Source organism: Chlamydotis macqueenii, chromosome 16 (assembly GCF_036417535.1).
Source record: "Chlamydotis macqueenii isolate bChlMac1 chromosome 16, bChlMac1.mat, whole genome shotgun sequence".
In the NCBI taxonomy this organism is placed as follows: domain Eukaryota; kingdom Metazoa; phylum Chordata; class Aves; order Otidiformes; family Otididae; genus Chlamydotis; species Chlamydotis macqueenii.
Window position 1 is genome coordinate 2,801,875 of NC_141571.1, and position 16,382 is coordinate 2,818,256.

Sequence of the window (16,382 nt, forward strand, 5' to 3'; positions counted from 1 at the left end):
GTGGTGGCCTGCCCCATCATGCTGGGTGAGAAGGCAGGTACCTTCTATCTCACCGCACTCGCCGAGACATAGAAATCAAAGCAAGAACTCAACTTCAGTTGCTGATGGCAGCTTTGGGTTTCACAAGGGACAGCTGGGAAGGGAATGTGTCCTTGCTATTCCACTTTCACCTCTTTTCCCCTCTTGCCAGAGCTGGATGTCCTCAGTTCAGCTCAACATGAACATGAAAGCTAACAGGACTCATCTTGAAAGGAAAGTGATTTTACTGCAGGTACGCATGCCACCTCCTCCTTCAGATTAATGCTAACCAGATGGCCAACTGTCTGTAGACTGTTGCTAAAAAACACAGGCTGAAATGATCAGAGTCTCTAGGATAGACACAGAAAACTGATATAGAACTGGAAACGTGCCACTCAAAAGCCCAACTAGCGAGAAACTTGGAGCTGTGCGCAGGATTGTCTCCAGCACTGGGCAGAAACCTTCTGCGATAAAGCAGGTGGACTGGCCATGGCAGACGGATGTTTTGCACCAAGAATACAAAACCTGTGCTGTGTTAACAACTGGAGCTCGGCTCCTCCAGAGACCATTTCTGCACATGCAAACAACGCGCACATGAAATGCATGCGCGTGTGAAAAATGCACCTTCGAAGGTGGTCTATCTCAATGGGTTGGCATTAGCACAAATTGGAGAAGAGCAATGGGACAGACCTTCTCTTTGCATTAGAAAAAATGATGCTGATGAGACGCATGGAAAACGTTTGAAGTAATAACAAGTTATTAATGCTCCGAGGTTTGATTTAGGAATGTGCCCAAATCTCCATCCCTGTTCTGTCAAGGTAAAGGGGATCTAGGCTGTGGATACAGAGGGAAACTACACAGATCTGGCTCGGGTTGCTACATAGCAAGGACAGCAAATTCAGTATGGATTCAGTAATTTTTTTTAACAATGGTCTACGCCAAAATCAGTAGGTGCAAAGTGTCACCAAAGCCCAAAGCTGACATCATCCAATCCCACCGCACTTCACCCCAAATGAGACACCATATGGGTGAGACGGGACCTGGTGCTCCTCAGCTTCAGACTAAATTCCAGTAAGAAATTAGCTTTGGATTTATTGTAACAACTCGCCTCCTCGCCACCAACATGTATTTTAACATTTACTACAGCAACTATCCATCTTTTGTTATTTCCAAGAACACTTAAAACCCAGCTTATTGGTGCTTTCATTGTCACCTCTCTGGGCCAGTGAGTCCCAGAATTGGCCTGTGTGGAAAAAAGTATTCCCTTTTATTGCTCAGAACTTCCAAATTGCAATTCCTGTGAAGTTTCCTTTTTAAGGGATATTCCTGATCTAGCTGCTCTGGCTTGTTTGTTCTATGCATTTTTATAATTTCTGTTATTTTATTCACCTCCTTCTTCAGCTTACCATCTGCCATCATAGAGGAGCTTTTCAGGCCCATGATAATTTCTGTTTGTATTCTCTGAGCTTCTTTTTTTTCCCTTCTCATTCTTGCCTGAGACAGGCTGACCAGCACTGTACACAGCATACAACTCTCCAAAAAACACCCATTAATTTCTCCTGTCTTCTAACACCTTGTTCCTGCGCAGGATTTTTGGGGAGCAGCCCATATGCTTTCCGGAATTTAATTTAAAACATTGCAGGCTTTATGAGTAGTGAATATTTTTCTCCCCAACATGCACTAATTCACACTTATCAACGCTGAACAAACTGTCTAGCAACCCTGCAGTGCCTTTCCCTCCTATGTTTAAATCTCTCTGAATTCCCTTTCTCCTGTCCCAAATACGTCCAATTTCTTTGTGTTGCCCTCAAATTTTATTCCTCGCCGCTTACATCCAGCATCATTAATAAAAAAAGCATAAACATCGCATCCAGGGCAACGACAAAACCTTGAGAGACCCCTGCAAATCATGATCTGCTTTTTCTCCTGTTAGCCAGACAACAACATAATAAAGAATGGGAGAGACTGGCAAAATGCGCTTCCCCTCTACAGAAAACGTCCCGGGTCAGGACAGCCACTCCCTGACTGACCCCACTCTTCGCTATTCCTGTTCTTGCTGCAACACCTCAAATCACCCAAATTCAGCCGCCTCATGCAAGGAGATGGTATGTTCTTCCCAGCTTGCCAGTCACCCCATGATGTCCACTTGCTCTGCCACCCAATTTCTGCAGAAAGCAGATGGGAGGGGTATTGGTCAGCAGGGGGGAACCATGTCCAGCGCAACCCCAAGCTGCAAGAGCAGGATGTCCATCATGGGGTCACCCACGTTGGCCACTTTGGACTCCAACTCCAAAGCAATATCCAACACAAAAGCAGCAAGCTTCAGACAAAACAACATCAGCGTCTCTCCACTTGGTGCTGGTCACACCACGGTGTTTAACAGCTGCCTACCACAGGTTACAGGACATCTCGATCCCTAACGAGAAACACCCACCGCAAGAGGGGTAAGTGAGAAGTATAACGCCAGCAATTTCTACGGATGTTGAAGAATTGCAGCAATACACTTCTCCCTGCCTTGCGTGGCCGTTCGGAGAGACCAAACAATTTCCATGGTGTAAACAGAAGGTTCCTAATGGGCTTCTGCAGAGCTGGGAGACAAATCTAACAGCCACGCAGAGCATTAAGGAATGCTTTCCAGCCGGCAGAGCAGAAGAGAAACACTCGGACATATAACATTACCGACTGGCTCGCTGCCATGCATCAAATGCAGAAACATTTTTCTCTTTTTGTGACAAGCTGCATCTGTAGCAATCATCATAATTTCTCTTGACACTGCATCCCACACCTCTTCACCAAGGCAGGACTCAAGGAGCATTCTTCACTGAAACGGTAACTGTGATTTTTCTGGGCCGTGGGGATGCGGAGTGTTTCAGCCTGTACCACCAAGGCAGAGGAGAGGACTGCTAGGAGCTGTGCTTTTCAGGGTGTGCTTCAGAGGCTCAACACTTTTGGTCTCCTGGGGGGTCTGAATTTGGCAGCTGGACCTATCCAGATCCAGACCAACCCCACTGGTAAAACACAGGTAGAGATTTGGGGTGATCGTTGAAGAAAGGGAAGTCTGACTCAAGAGTCACGTTTGCATTCTCCCTTGCTCTCCACCATCATTCACGCCGACAGCAAAGCCCACTGAGTCCACAGGTGGGAGAAAACTCCTCTGAAAAGTCTGGGATCACCCTTCACATTTACCAGCTGAGGAAATCTCACCTACCCATTAGAAACCATTTCTCCCATCACTCAGAGCGACCAGCCCAGCGGCTGATGTAGCTCTTTGATCTCCTCATTGCATAACAAAGCCCGTTACAGCCCGTTATTTTTATTGTAAGCACTTTCTGTTATTTGCCTCTAAAACCAGCCGCCATTTAAATAACAAAAAAAGCCTTACTCAACGCGCGCACACCTACAGCAGTGAACAGTCATAATAACCTCCACAGCTGAAACAAAAGCTGTGGAAATTTCCAGCCCTTTGTGCTCTCCCTCTCCGGGCGTGCGCTGGTGGCAGGCGAGTCGCGGGGATGGCACTGACCCTGCCTCCGAAACCAGGCACTGCAGGGCTGTTGGAGTGTGAAACTTCTGGAAAGGCAACACAAAGCAAGCCATGTAATGCAGCACGTGTGTCGATTGGAATTGAGCCTCAAAATTTCACGGACCCTCCTCGTCAGCAAGGGAAATCCGGAGCAATGAGTAATTGCTAGAGCAGATTGATGCAACCCGGTAACATGCAAAGAGGAGGCAAATGACAGCTCAGAGATAAACATGATTGATCTGAGGGATAAGGGCAATTAGAGATGGGCTGCAACATTGATCAAAATGTGCAAGATGGATGGCAAAGAGTTGCCAGACACGCTAATTTAGTGGGATAACTGACAGCACAGAGTTTTTCCTGCATCCAAGTTGCTGCTGGTTAAAAACTGGTGCAAAATTATTCTATTTACAGCTGCCTGAAGCACTTCAAAAAAGACTTTATGTTGCATTACTACGTGGGGTGTAAACACGTACAGGAACACGAAGACTTGACAGTGCAGCAGAGGTTGTGACGCAAATTAAAAACCTTCACTTGCCTTTTGGAGCCTTTTTGCGTGGCACAGACCCGCACCCACCACATCTCCTCGTGATTCCCATGGAAACAAGGGCACCTCGCAAAGAGGGGAGCGTAGCACAGGACGGCAAATGAGGGGAATATACGGCACAAGCCGGTGGGATGGACGGAGTTCTGCCTCTTAGGCCAAGCCACCTTCCCTGCGTTAGACCGTTATTGTCACTCCAGAGAGGTGGCAGTGAAAGCTCAGCTTCATTTCGCACCCCAACATTGACAGAAGCGACAAGCAGTGAGCAGGAATGGGACGCGGGGCCTGGCACAGAGACACATGCTTCGGGGATTATTGCTGCCTGGAAATTCCTCTGCTCTCCTATGCGGGACTCAAACAAAAATAAGTTCTCCAAAAACCTGCACCATTGACCCAGACGCGCAAAATAAGCAGTATTTTGGGGAGAGTGGAAGCAGATTCTGGTTGACCAGCTGCAAGAGGGTTGAGCACACCCAATAAGGGGCACAGAAGAAGTAAAAAACCAGCATCTCTCATGCAAACTTCCTGCAGTGCTGGCACGTACGTCTAGCCTAGGCTGCCGGGACGCACAGGCCTCGGTCAGCAGCGAGTCCCCGGAAACACATCCGTGTTGACTTTACTGTTCCCAAAGTGGCTGGGATCTCCCGGGTCCAAACAGGACCTAAAACCTTTGCACTGAAGACCACCAACCTTTAAGCAAAGCCAGCTAACAAGGTTTATCTCATACTGCGATTGAAGGCAGAGACATTCGTAACACCCCAAGTAAGTTTGCATGGGCATGGGTAATTCTGACACTTTGACTATTAGCTGACTGGTCAATCCTTTTATCTTTTCTAACGATAACTTTTGACATAATTTCCTACATTTTTACAAGTTGTGATAGGAGGGAAGGAGGTGGCAGAGATGGTCCCACAAGTACGCCAGAGCCGGAGCAGCTGGGGAAAGCCCAGCTCCCAGGGCCAAGGTGACAGATCCTCCACGAGAAGATGGGGAACGGGCCACGTTGGGGGACTCTTTCCCCAAAGCCACATCCCAGACTCCAAAGAAACCCTGTTCCAAATCTCCCGTTCATCTTTCAGAACACAGAGAGTTCGTATTCTCATTTGCTGGATTTTTCGATGCTGGTACAATGAATTTTTAACCTCATCCAGAAAAAAACTGTCGAGGCGGGGTTGCATGGTAAGAAGGGGAAAAATGTCATCCTGTAGGAGTACACAACCTAAATCTAAAGGTTTAAACCTAGGATCAGTAACGGGCATCCATCCACGTGTCTGCACACACACTAGGGACAAACATATTTTAAGATCAGATCAGTTCTTAAAAAAAGATGCATCCCGTACCTTGAACATATTTACTCCAGTTATTTGATATTGTTCTGAAAACTCCTTCATGCCATATTAATCTTATCTGCTACTGTAATTCACAGATTTTCTTTTTCACTATATTTCTAATTTATATCACGTTTTATTTAGACAACTGTCTTTTATGAAACCCCAACTTTCAAAACTGACGTGAGCATTACACACTTAAAGTAGACTTCTTCTTATCAACATGGCAGAGGAGACAAAAACTGACAGAAATAAATCTTAGGTTTTATGTTGGCGAGACGTTCTGCAAAGTAAGTGACATTTCTCAGCAACACAAATTGAACATTAAAAGATAATTTTCAGAACATGATACCAGCTACGGAGCGCAGCACCATTACGCAAAGCAATATCGAAGCTGTTGCTCTAGCAAACGCTGTATTTATGTCGTACTCGTTTGGCACCAAGATTGCATCAGGCCTTGTGAGTAGACTTCGGCGTGATTAAGTTTACTGCGCACAAAAGCCAGTTATTTGGCAAACTGTCAACACGGCGTAATTGATATTTTAATTACAGTACTAATACATACATGCTGTTCACAATGAGCCTCCTCGTTGTTACACAAACTGCCTATTCACACTGCTGATCACTGTTCCAAAGAAGTTTCCTTAAACACAAACTATCGGTAATATTTTAAATTGCTATAAAAAAGCAAACTGCATAATTTCTCACAGGCTTAGCGGCTGGTGACACGCAGCATGGCATGAACAAGACGGACCATCTTGTTTGACGTATGTTCTAGGGACAACCCGCACACCCTCCCCGCAGTTACGGCCGGGTTGTTCTACGGTCGAGGCAACTGGAGCCACCGGCTTCTCGGAAAGATAGCAACCAGCTCAAGGAGAGGAAAGATTAGGAGGAGGAATTTCTATGGAAGAGTGAAAAGGTGCAGCGCAACCAGATCTTCCTGTAGATGGAGAAGAAGAAATCTAGACCAGGGCACAATGAATAGGGTGGGTGGGTGCATGAGCACTGTGTTTTACGGGCTGCAGATCTCCTGTGCACCTCTGGCTGTTATTTTGCGCCTGCATATTATTTTTCTGTCTTGTGTCTCTAGGTAGTAAGTTCTCCAAGGTGTCTCCTCCCTGAAGGTCTGGCACCATGTCAAGCATCTGTGGCTCTGGCCTAGGTATGTATAACATACATGACATTGCAATTGAAACAGCAGCTAACTGTAATAATAATCATAATAAAGATAATAATAGTGATGCAATAATCTAGAGCATAAGCAATTTATAGGTGGATATCATGGAAAATCTCCTAAGGGTGAGACCTCCTGTGACTCATCCTTTGAGAGGTGCCAGGTGGAATTTGTCACGTCGAGGCAGGACCCCCCAGGCAAAAATCTGGCATGGCTGGCGGAAGCCCGCAAAGCTCAGGAAGACCCCTCCTACCTGCCAGGAAACACCAAGCACTGTGCGTATCGCAGGTCTCAGAGCCCACCTCCGTACAGATGTGCCAAAGGGAAACTGGGCCCGAGAGGTGCTGACTGTCAGCCAGACCCTGCAGCCACCCATAAAATTTGCAGGCTGCAGTCAAGCCTTTTCTCTCGGAGGATTCGGGCTGTTAGGAGACGACTGTCTGCAGGGGGCAAACCCGCTTCATAAAGCACCGAGGAGGAGATGCACAGTGACATGAACAGGAGCAGCGTCCTCCTCCCCAGGCTGGGTACGTACCTGCCTTTTGGAAAATCACTTCTCCAAAACCCGTTGGCCATTTCCCTATGAGTGCAACACCAGGTTTGCAGGAAAAAAGGCAGGTTCCCACACAAGATCATCACCCTTCCAGACCCTGCAAGCCAAGGTGACGCCTTGCCTTCTTCCTTTCACTTGTTTGGGGAGTAAACCTTGCATCACCGAGCAAAATCCACATCTGCTTTGCTCCTCAGCTATCACACCGGTTCACTTGTGTGAAAAGCGTATTGTGACACCTTCCTTCTGCCTGTCTCAGAAACGGGATACCCACGGGTGAACCCAAGGACCAGCCACGCAAGCGTGCTGGTGGGAGCTTGGTCCCTCAGGTTCATTTCTTCTCATGATTGGCCCAGTCCTTGTACGCTCTGCTGCTGTCCAAGCACCCATGGAGCTGGGACCTGACCATGACCCCCATCACCAGCAGCACTTGGCAGGGACCACTCAGACCCTGCACCAGCTACGTGAAAAGCCAGGCTCCCGCTCTCTTAGAACAGAGACTTCGGCCACGGCAGCAAAAACTTCAGAAAGTAACTGCCAATACACGGCCCTTCCTCCCAGAAAGCCGGTTTTAAATACGTACAAGAACAATTTACTCCTTGATCGGGAATTTTGTCTCCCAGGTTCCGACCTGGAGTGAAATTTTATGACTGAGTGATAAAGCTTGGGGGGAGGCGCAGAAGGAAGGGGGCTTTCAAATGAAAATGCCAGCAGACACTCCAAGCCAGAAGCGTGTGTGGGTGTTGCTAAATTAAGCTCGCAAGTAGGTGGGGCAAATGCCTTAAACGAGTTTGCGAAGGTAAAATAACGTTCATTAAAAATAGAAAAACAACTGAAAAAATATCCTTTGTATTCAACTTCACACTCGTACATCATAATGTTCCAGTAAAAGCCCATTTTCCCTTGAGATAATAAAAGAATTGAATTTTTCCTTATCGGTCATCTATTTTTCTAGCTAAAGCTATTACTCCCTCTCTGCGGTTGCTAGGCAACAAGAAATATTAATAGCAGCTTTTATTAGCTTAGCTTTAGCAGTGGAGTACCAGAATGAGAAAATGGAAAACATAAATGTGTTACATAAATCTTTCAACCTTTCAGGGTTTGTGTTAGTCTCTGTTTTCATAATGATTTATTGAAGTGATGGTTCATTTATGAGAAAAAGGAGTGTGAAATAAGAAAACGGAACATTACCCTGAAGGACTGTTTGAAAATAAATAATTACAGGAGGTGAAGAAAAGCTGTTTAAAACCATTTTTCTGAGTTTTATAAAATTTAAAAAGACATATTTCTTTCATTTATTGCCTCTGAGAAAAACACTAGCAGGGAATTGCAAACAGGGCTGTGTTTAATACAAAGAACCCTTCATGGACGGTCGCGTTATTGCTGTTTCCCACCGAGGGCTCGTGTTCGGGAGTTTAGTTTTTAAATACTGAACCATTAATAAGCAGAAAGACAAATTAGTCAGAAAGCGAAAGCCCACAACACAAAATTGCCAAGTGCAAACTGATGCACTCTGCTGCTCCTGGGGACAGGCTGCCAGCCCGCGGTTTGACGGCGCTGGTGGAGCATTGCCCGACTGCCGCTCTCGCTCGTTCGCCTCTTTATTAGGGCTCCTCTGATGAGCGTGAGCTTGCTCAACAGGGCACCACTGCATGTATATTGCATCGGGATATAGGTTACTTTAACTTACTTTAACAGGCAGTGATTTATAATTATTGAAGTATTTATGTACTGGAAGTACTTACCGACAACAGGTAAGCTGTATTGCCTACTGGGATCAAGTATTTCCAATGACATCGATAAAAGACTGGCTTTCTTACTCAACTTCCGTGGCAACACCTAACTGGTTTCTGGAAAACTTTTAACCCTCATGGGCTCTGTACAGCCATGTCCAAATGTGATGCCTACCACTGAGTGCCATGACCACCTTCCTAGGGCTGCACCCCAGGCCATCCAGAGAAAACTGCTGCCGTTCCTCTGGCTCAGGTTGTAAATAAGAAACTGCTGTGATTCATAGAATTGTATCAGAGAATGGTTTGGGTTGGAAGGGACCTAAAGCCCATCCAGTCCAACCCCCTGCAAGAAGCAGGGACATCTCCAACCACATCAGGTTGCTCAGAGCCCCGGCCAACCTGGCCTGGCATGTTTCCAGGGATGGGGCATCCACCGCCTCTCTGGGCAACCTGGGCCAGTGCTCCACCACCCTCAGCACAGAAAATGTCTTCCTTATGTCTAATCTAAACCTACCCTCTTCTAGTTAAGGCCAGTACTCCTCATCCTGTCACAACAGGCCCTGCTGAAGAGTCTCTCCCCACCTTTCCTGCAGCCCCCTTTAGGCACTGGGAGGCCGCTCTAAGGTCTCCCCGGAGCCTCCTCTTCTCCAGGCTGAACAGCCCCAACTCTCTCAGCCTGGCCTCACAGGAGAGGCCCTCTCACCATCTTCGTGGCCTCCTCTGGTCTTGCTCCAACACTTTGACAAGAACCAGCAGTCTGGGGAAGGATGGGAGCTGGGGAGAGACCTGCAGAGCCAGGAGAGCTGGCTGGGGGTGTTGCAACCTGCCTGCAGGAAGACCTCGCTCGAGGTCTTCTGGTGGGCACCAGAGAGGATGCTTCTCCTCAGAGCCCTGTCCCATCCCTCCAGCCTGGGCATGCACACCCCAGCTCTGGGAGAGGCTACTTTTCCTTCCCATTTCCCACATGGGAGACAGGCAGGTGGATTACCGCAGAGCTGTTTTACTGTTTTCCTTTCTGTTCCACAGCAAACCCCACAGCGTTGGGAAACCGCTGTTCAGATTGCAAAGTCAATCAACTAGCTCTTCAGGAATTTCAGGGCTGCACTACAATTCACTCCTCCTTTACTATTCTCTCTCTCTCCTTCACATAAACAGGTTCCACAGCTAACTGGAAATTTGACCTTTTTACACCATGAATGTGCTTTTCATCACTGGAGATTTTTAATATTTTTCAAATAATCTGTTTTCATCTAACAAACTGAATAGCATCCCAATAGGTGTTACCGTTTGGTGGGAGAAGTCTGACGGCGTGGAAAAAAGTAACGCTGGATTTAATTTTGACCAAAAACTGCAACACAGCTCACTCCCTGATCTACTCCCTTCGCTGCTGGGACCTCCGACGAAGTATTACAGCTCCAGGGGTTTCCGCTCAAAACTCAACAGCTTCCATCGGCTGGAAAATTCAGGGTTCATTGGATTTTTTATTTTCGTGGTAAAGGGCAAACAAATCTTAATCTCTCTATTCTATGTTTACAGCCCACTAAGCCCCCTTCTTATCTTCCCTGGCTCAGTCCTGATTTACTGTCACGATGCTGCATTTGTAAAACAGTACCATAAAGTAAGAAAGAGAACATTTCCCAAGGACTACTCCAAAATAAATTATCTCAGACGTACAGAAGCTGCTTAATAAATCCCACTATTCTTGTTTCTCCAGGTATTTTAGAAATTGATTTATAAGTGCAATATCCCCTCTCAAAAATGAGACAATCAACACAGGATAAAATTATCATGTTATGAAAATAGGGGTCAGACAAAGGGGCTGTGCTTTAAATTAAACCAGGGAAAAATATTTCCTTGGAAATGGATTCTTTTTGTCTCAGAAATGAATGTTTTAATCACCTAAGAACCTAAAGGCTAACACCGAGGAATATTTAAGGAATATATATATATATATATATAACACTAAGGAATATTTAGTTCCATAGAAATACGCCCATGCTCAATATCGATGGGCAGAACATGATATTTTTCTTAAACACACTAACAATGAAACTTGGAGATGCATCAAGACTTTAGAAAGCCGTGGGATTTTCCTAGACTCAGAGATAACATCCCATCTAAATATTTAAATATCACCACCTTTCAGAGCGTTATCTGTTCAAGCAATCAACACCCAGCGTTCTCCAGCTAGCGCAGTGCCAGACTCGCAGGCATGCTATTCAGGTAAAATGAACTCTGATATTGATGCCTTCCGATGGTACCCAGGAAAATCAATGATCTTTGAGAGAAACAATGTAGAAAATGAAACACAGGGCTAGATCCACTAAAGAGGAAAATATCATTAAACAGCAACAGGATTCATTCAATACCATTGTCAAAACCAAGGTATAACCTCTCCTCGGTGCTGCTGACACAGAAGCATCATAAGGTCTAATTAGCCCTGAAGTTTCTTCCCAGAGCTGCACTTTACTTCATTATCCCTGCCTTAATTTATTCCTCCAGAAGAGTCATTTGAACCTTTGCGAGGTATCCCTTTGCCACGGTGCGAGCCAAGAGGCAATTTGAGTCTGCAAGTGCAAGAGGGATCTTGTTCCCCTTGAGATCAACAGGAAGGCCTCACGCAGTGTCCGTGCTCCTCCTGCTGATGCCACCAGGGCCACCCAGAAGCAGGACATGGGTCTGATGGGCCGGGGGCTTTTCCCAGGAAAGGATGCAGGGCATCGGGGCTATGAACTAGGGGCTCTGGCTGGTCATCATCACACGGGGTTGGAGGTTGGAGCACACGCACATTGCTCGGTTCAGTGAGGATATTACATACGCAGAGGAAAACAACCTTCCCCCCTGCTCCTGAGTGGTGAATAAGGCTTAGGAAGACACCAAACTGGAAACATAAAATTGACACCACAAGCACGGTCACGCAGGTGACTGCAGCATCTGCTACCGCTCCCCGACCTTGGCAAGCAGCAGTATAGCAAGGCAGGGCTGTGTCACCAGCTCCTATAACACCTCATCGTTAACATCCTTCTACGTTCAACTGAATTCATAACGCAACACACAGAGTGGCTTTGACGAAAGATAGAAAGAGGGGAAAGTCACTGACCGTGGGTAACTGGCTGGAGAGAAGATGCCCATCCTGACTCAACATGTTGGAGACCATGATGGCCGGCAGGTCCATGTTCTGGTAGGGGTACGCTGGTATCAGGCTGTTCGGAGGGAGGCTGTGGCACAGGGAGTGATATCCAGTTTCGTGGTCCACCAAGTGCAGGAGGGAAGGGTCGGGAAGATTAGGCGGCGTTATGGGAGGGATCTCATAGTCTTCGTTATTCTCATTCTGACTGTTATACGTCTAAAACATGAAAAAGACATTTAGCAACATGTCACTGCCTTGTTGCTTTAGCAAAGAAAAACCATCATTTGTATAAGAAATACAAAAGGACATTCCAGTGGAAATTCTTTTGTTTTAATAAAAAGAAAAAAGACATCTCCACCCCCGGACACCAGCAGGTCATAACTACGTAGGAACCGGGCAGTGAGCGTGGCAGCCCTGGACCCCGTCCATCAGAGACACCACAGGTCGTCGCACGCCTCAGATCCACCTGCAGCATCCACGCTGCTCCCCTCTCCCACGCTGCATCCCTCTAGCACGTCTTCAGCTCCGCAGAAACCTCCACACCCAGATCAGAGCCAGGCGAGTGATGCTCACAGAACCCACAGCCATGGAAGAGCACGGCCGTTTCCCAACCGCTTGCTGCATTTTTGAGACAAAGACCTTCTCTGGCCACCCAGCTCAGCTCTTACAGTATCTACAGTTCATATTTTCAAGGGTTTTTATGAGAATTAGCTCCATAAAAATAACTGGTACTTGGGAACAAAATTCCCCTTGATTCCTCACAAACTCCAGCACAGAAGCTACAGCCGAGGAGAGAGATTTGCAAACACAGCCATCATGTATTTTAAATCCTTTAAAGAAAGTCTGCACAACTCCACTACACACGGAGGTTTGTCCTTCCTTATATCCTCATCCCAACTGTATTTGGCCACGGGCTCCCTCACCTCCCTGCCAACGCTCCCTCAAGGTGACCACGAGTGCGCAGAGATGTTGGTTCTCCTTGAGCTTCCCCTGCTTTCTGGTGGCTTTACTTCTAAGCATTCCCATTTAGATGGAGAAAGACTATGTTCCAGCACCTGTGCAACTGTTTTAGCTTCAGACATAACCATATTTAGTTCATAATGTAAGCGTGAACCTATCCAAAATTATTAATTATCAAAGCAGAATGTAACGAGTCTCTGGCAGAGGAGGCTTATTCTAAACATCCACTGTTTCACGTATGATCATAGCATACGAAATTCTGATTAGCTATAGCATTATACACACGAATTTTAAGCTAAATTTCCCAGATCACCTAGTTTCATGGTTGGATTTTGACTTAATACTTGATTTAAGAGCAAAACTCTAGATGTGTGCAGAACCAGTTAAGCACTGCAGGCTGTGTTAACCCACTGCCCCAGAGCTCACGCTCGGATTTGTGCTCTCCATCACCCCAGACTGCGGGGAGAAAAGCCTTAATGAGATAAAATAAAACCTGTGTTTAACCAGAAGAGAGGAGTCAGTGGGAGAGGCAGCAGGAATGAAGGAGGTACTGTGGAGAGCTGGAAAGGCTCTCCCAGAGACGCATCTGTGGGATGTCAGAGTGGGGGGTTGTCACCCCCCAGCTGGGATGGATGCGGCTTATCCTCGGCTGGACCCCCACCTCTCACCTCCCCTCATCCCATTGCCAAAAGAGACAGAGAGAAGAGCAGGTATTGCACATCCCCTTCGCTTTCGCCGCAGATTCCCACTGGCGGTGGGGAAATACGAGCACGCACGAAATCCAAGACAGAGCCCGGGCTGCGATAGCACTGTACCAACAGCTATTGTTCGGGGGAAACTCAAGCCCAGCTATTTTTCCAGCCGGCTCCTGCCTGGCAGCGGTATCATACTGGGAAGGCAGGGGCTGAGAGGATGTATGCAACAGCAGATGGATAAATCCCAGAGAATACATCCAGTAGTTAGGTTTCTGTTCGGGCTACGCACTTCCAGGTACACCGACTCTTTCCCAGTTATTTAAGAGGATTTCGCTCCGTGCTTTCCAGAAAGGGATTTAAATAAATCATTGCCCAGCAAACCTGTTCCTCCAACTGGTTTATTTTGGTATCAGGTACCTAAGCAAGTGGCTTTGCTGTACTTAACAAAATTATGTAAAACCCACTCAAAGTTTCCTAAAGCTCTCTTCAAAACGACAAGTTCCTCGTGCCGCTGCAGAGCGGCTCGCCGAAGGGCTTTGAGGCGGTTTTGTAAGAGGCGCGAGAGCCTTGTCGCCCTCCTCACCCCCCTGCACGTTTCTACCTTTGCTCTATTCATCTGGGAGAGGAAAAAAAAAAGAAAGAAAAAAAAAAAAAAAAAGACCTGTTAAATCACAAAGCTTTCCGAATAGCTACAGTGTTGTGCAGACATATCGAAATGACAATCAAAGCCGTACACAATCAAAATCAGATTAGACAATATCCAATCAGCGTAACCAGACGGGCGCCTGCCAGCTCTCACGCCCTATCGCTATGAACAATTTTCCAGAGCACGCCGCGTTTCTTCTACCTGTGTGTTAAATAGATGGCTAGAAAGGTAAAGAAGGGAGATGAGACAGATAGCCACTCAGAAGAGTGGGAAAGGGGGGCGATTTATCGTCACGCACTGTGCCTGTTGGCGCGTCCGAGGTGACGTCTCCGTCCCTGCCAAGAGTGGTCTCATCGCGTGCTCAACAGCCGTCATCTCGAACCAGCAACACCCAACACCCCTTCCCACTGCCATGTGGGCTAACGCTGCAGATTATATTTGCTATTCTTACGTTAATTTGAATTAAATTAAGCAGCCAATTATGCGTTATAAGGATACATTACAAATTAGACTAGCGAGCTGGTCTGAATCCACCTGGACCCCAAACGCGAGCGCAGAAAGGCTGCCCATGATGGTACCTAACAAACCATGGAAGGGCTAGGATCTTCCACCATCAAACAGATGACAGCTGTTGCAATTACGCATTAGTCCTCTTCCAATTAAAACACCAAAATCAGCTGAAAGAGAAAGCCTCCTCTTGCAAACCCTCTCTTGGCTCGCGCTGTGGGGCAGATGGGTGCCGCTCGGAGTGGCAAAGCCCTGCTTCTGCCCGCAGTGGGATGGAGATGTTCATTCACAGCTCTCACTTTGGTCTGTTCAAAGCATTGGGCCAGATTTCCACTTCTAGCTTATGTACACTGAGCCCAGACATTTCTCTGCCTGGCAGGACGCAGAGCCCAGTGCAGGAAAAGGCTCTCAGGCGGGACGTGGCTTTGGGGACTGGTCTGTGGATGGCAAGCAGCTCGTTGCTGCTGCCAACACGGAACACATCAGTGGGTTATCAGCATGCCCAGGATGTCCAAGTGGGCATGGTGACCCTGCCACTGGTCTCAGAACCACACTCAGCGTTGCTGCTGCTTCCTCTTTCGCTCCTACGCCATGCATCCTCTTGAACTGGCAAATAAAGACAAGCCCCAGCGGGTCCCACCAGCCACCCAGTAACAAAACCACCCTGCCTAACTGTGGACCGCAGCCCAGGGGAGCGTTCCCAGCGACCGCAGTGAAGAGGGGTTGTTTGGGACCCATCCTCCCACCCCTGTGCAGTGGCCAGGTGGCTCTACACATCCAGTTGATCTGAGGCTACAGGATGGCCAAGATGCCTTAACGCAGCACAGCCCTTGAGGGACCGGCCGTGAGTCAGCCCAAGCCATGGCCACAGCCATGTTTTAAACGATACCAAGAACGCGCCATGCAGGTGACTCGTGATGGAACTACAAGCATTGAGCACGTCTACAAATTAAGCCTTTCCCCTCTTGGGAGGGGAGGAAAGTGCTGTCGTTCTTTACAAAACACTACAGCAGGCCAGCACCAACCTCACCGTTCGTTGGTATTAATCACAGAGAACATGACTTGACCAAGGACCTGGGAAACCGTGCTCCTCAGCAGCATGGCCAATGTCCAGTAACCCCAATTCTCCACTGAGTCACGTTCTGTGTGATTATCCACCAGGACCCAGGAGTTGCAGCCAAGCATTGATTCAGAGAAATATTATTCACAGCGAGAAGGATGGAGATTTGCAGTATTATTGCAGGTAAATATTTGCCCTGTCAAATAACATTCAACAGTAAATATGAGCCCAGGAGAGAACATTTATTCCTGGTAAGGTACAAGGAAATATGTAGGCTGGGGTGATCCATCCCACCCTAATCATTCAGATGACACAAAACACCATGGACTCTGCACCATCCCTCCATCTACTAACTAGGTTTTTCCTGCAGCTAACGTAAGAGCTTACCGCCGCAGAAACGTGACCCTCTGGACACTCTAGAGATTAGATGGGCCTAAGCAGACCAAAATCAGCCTGGCAGGTCTGCAAAGTGAGGAAAACATTGCTATTTGTGAGGCTGAGAGGTACAACCAAG

The 16,382-nt window shown here is 47.2% G+C and overlaps 1 protein-coding gene across 1 annotated transcript in view; it reads right to left on the minus strand.

The window, feature by feature from the left end:
* Nucleotides 1-16,382, minus strand: part of TOX2 (TOX high mobility group box family member 2) — a 136,490-nt gene that overhangs the window by 43,868 nt on the left and 76,240 nt on the right. Inside the window, exon 3 of the mRNA XM_086760569.1 lies at nucleotides 11,971-12,216. Coding sequence (XP_086616695.1) covers nucleotides 11,971-12,216 — 246 coding nt within the window. The remainder of the gene's footprint in view (nucleotides 1-11,970; nucleotides 12,217-16,382) is intronic.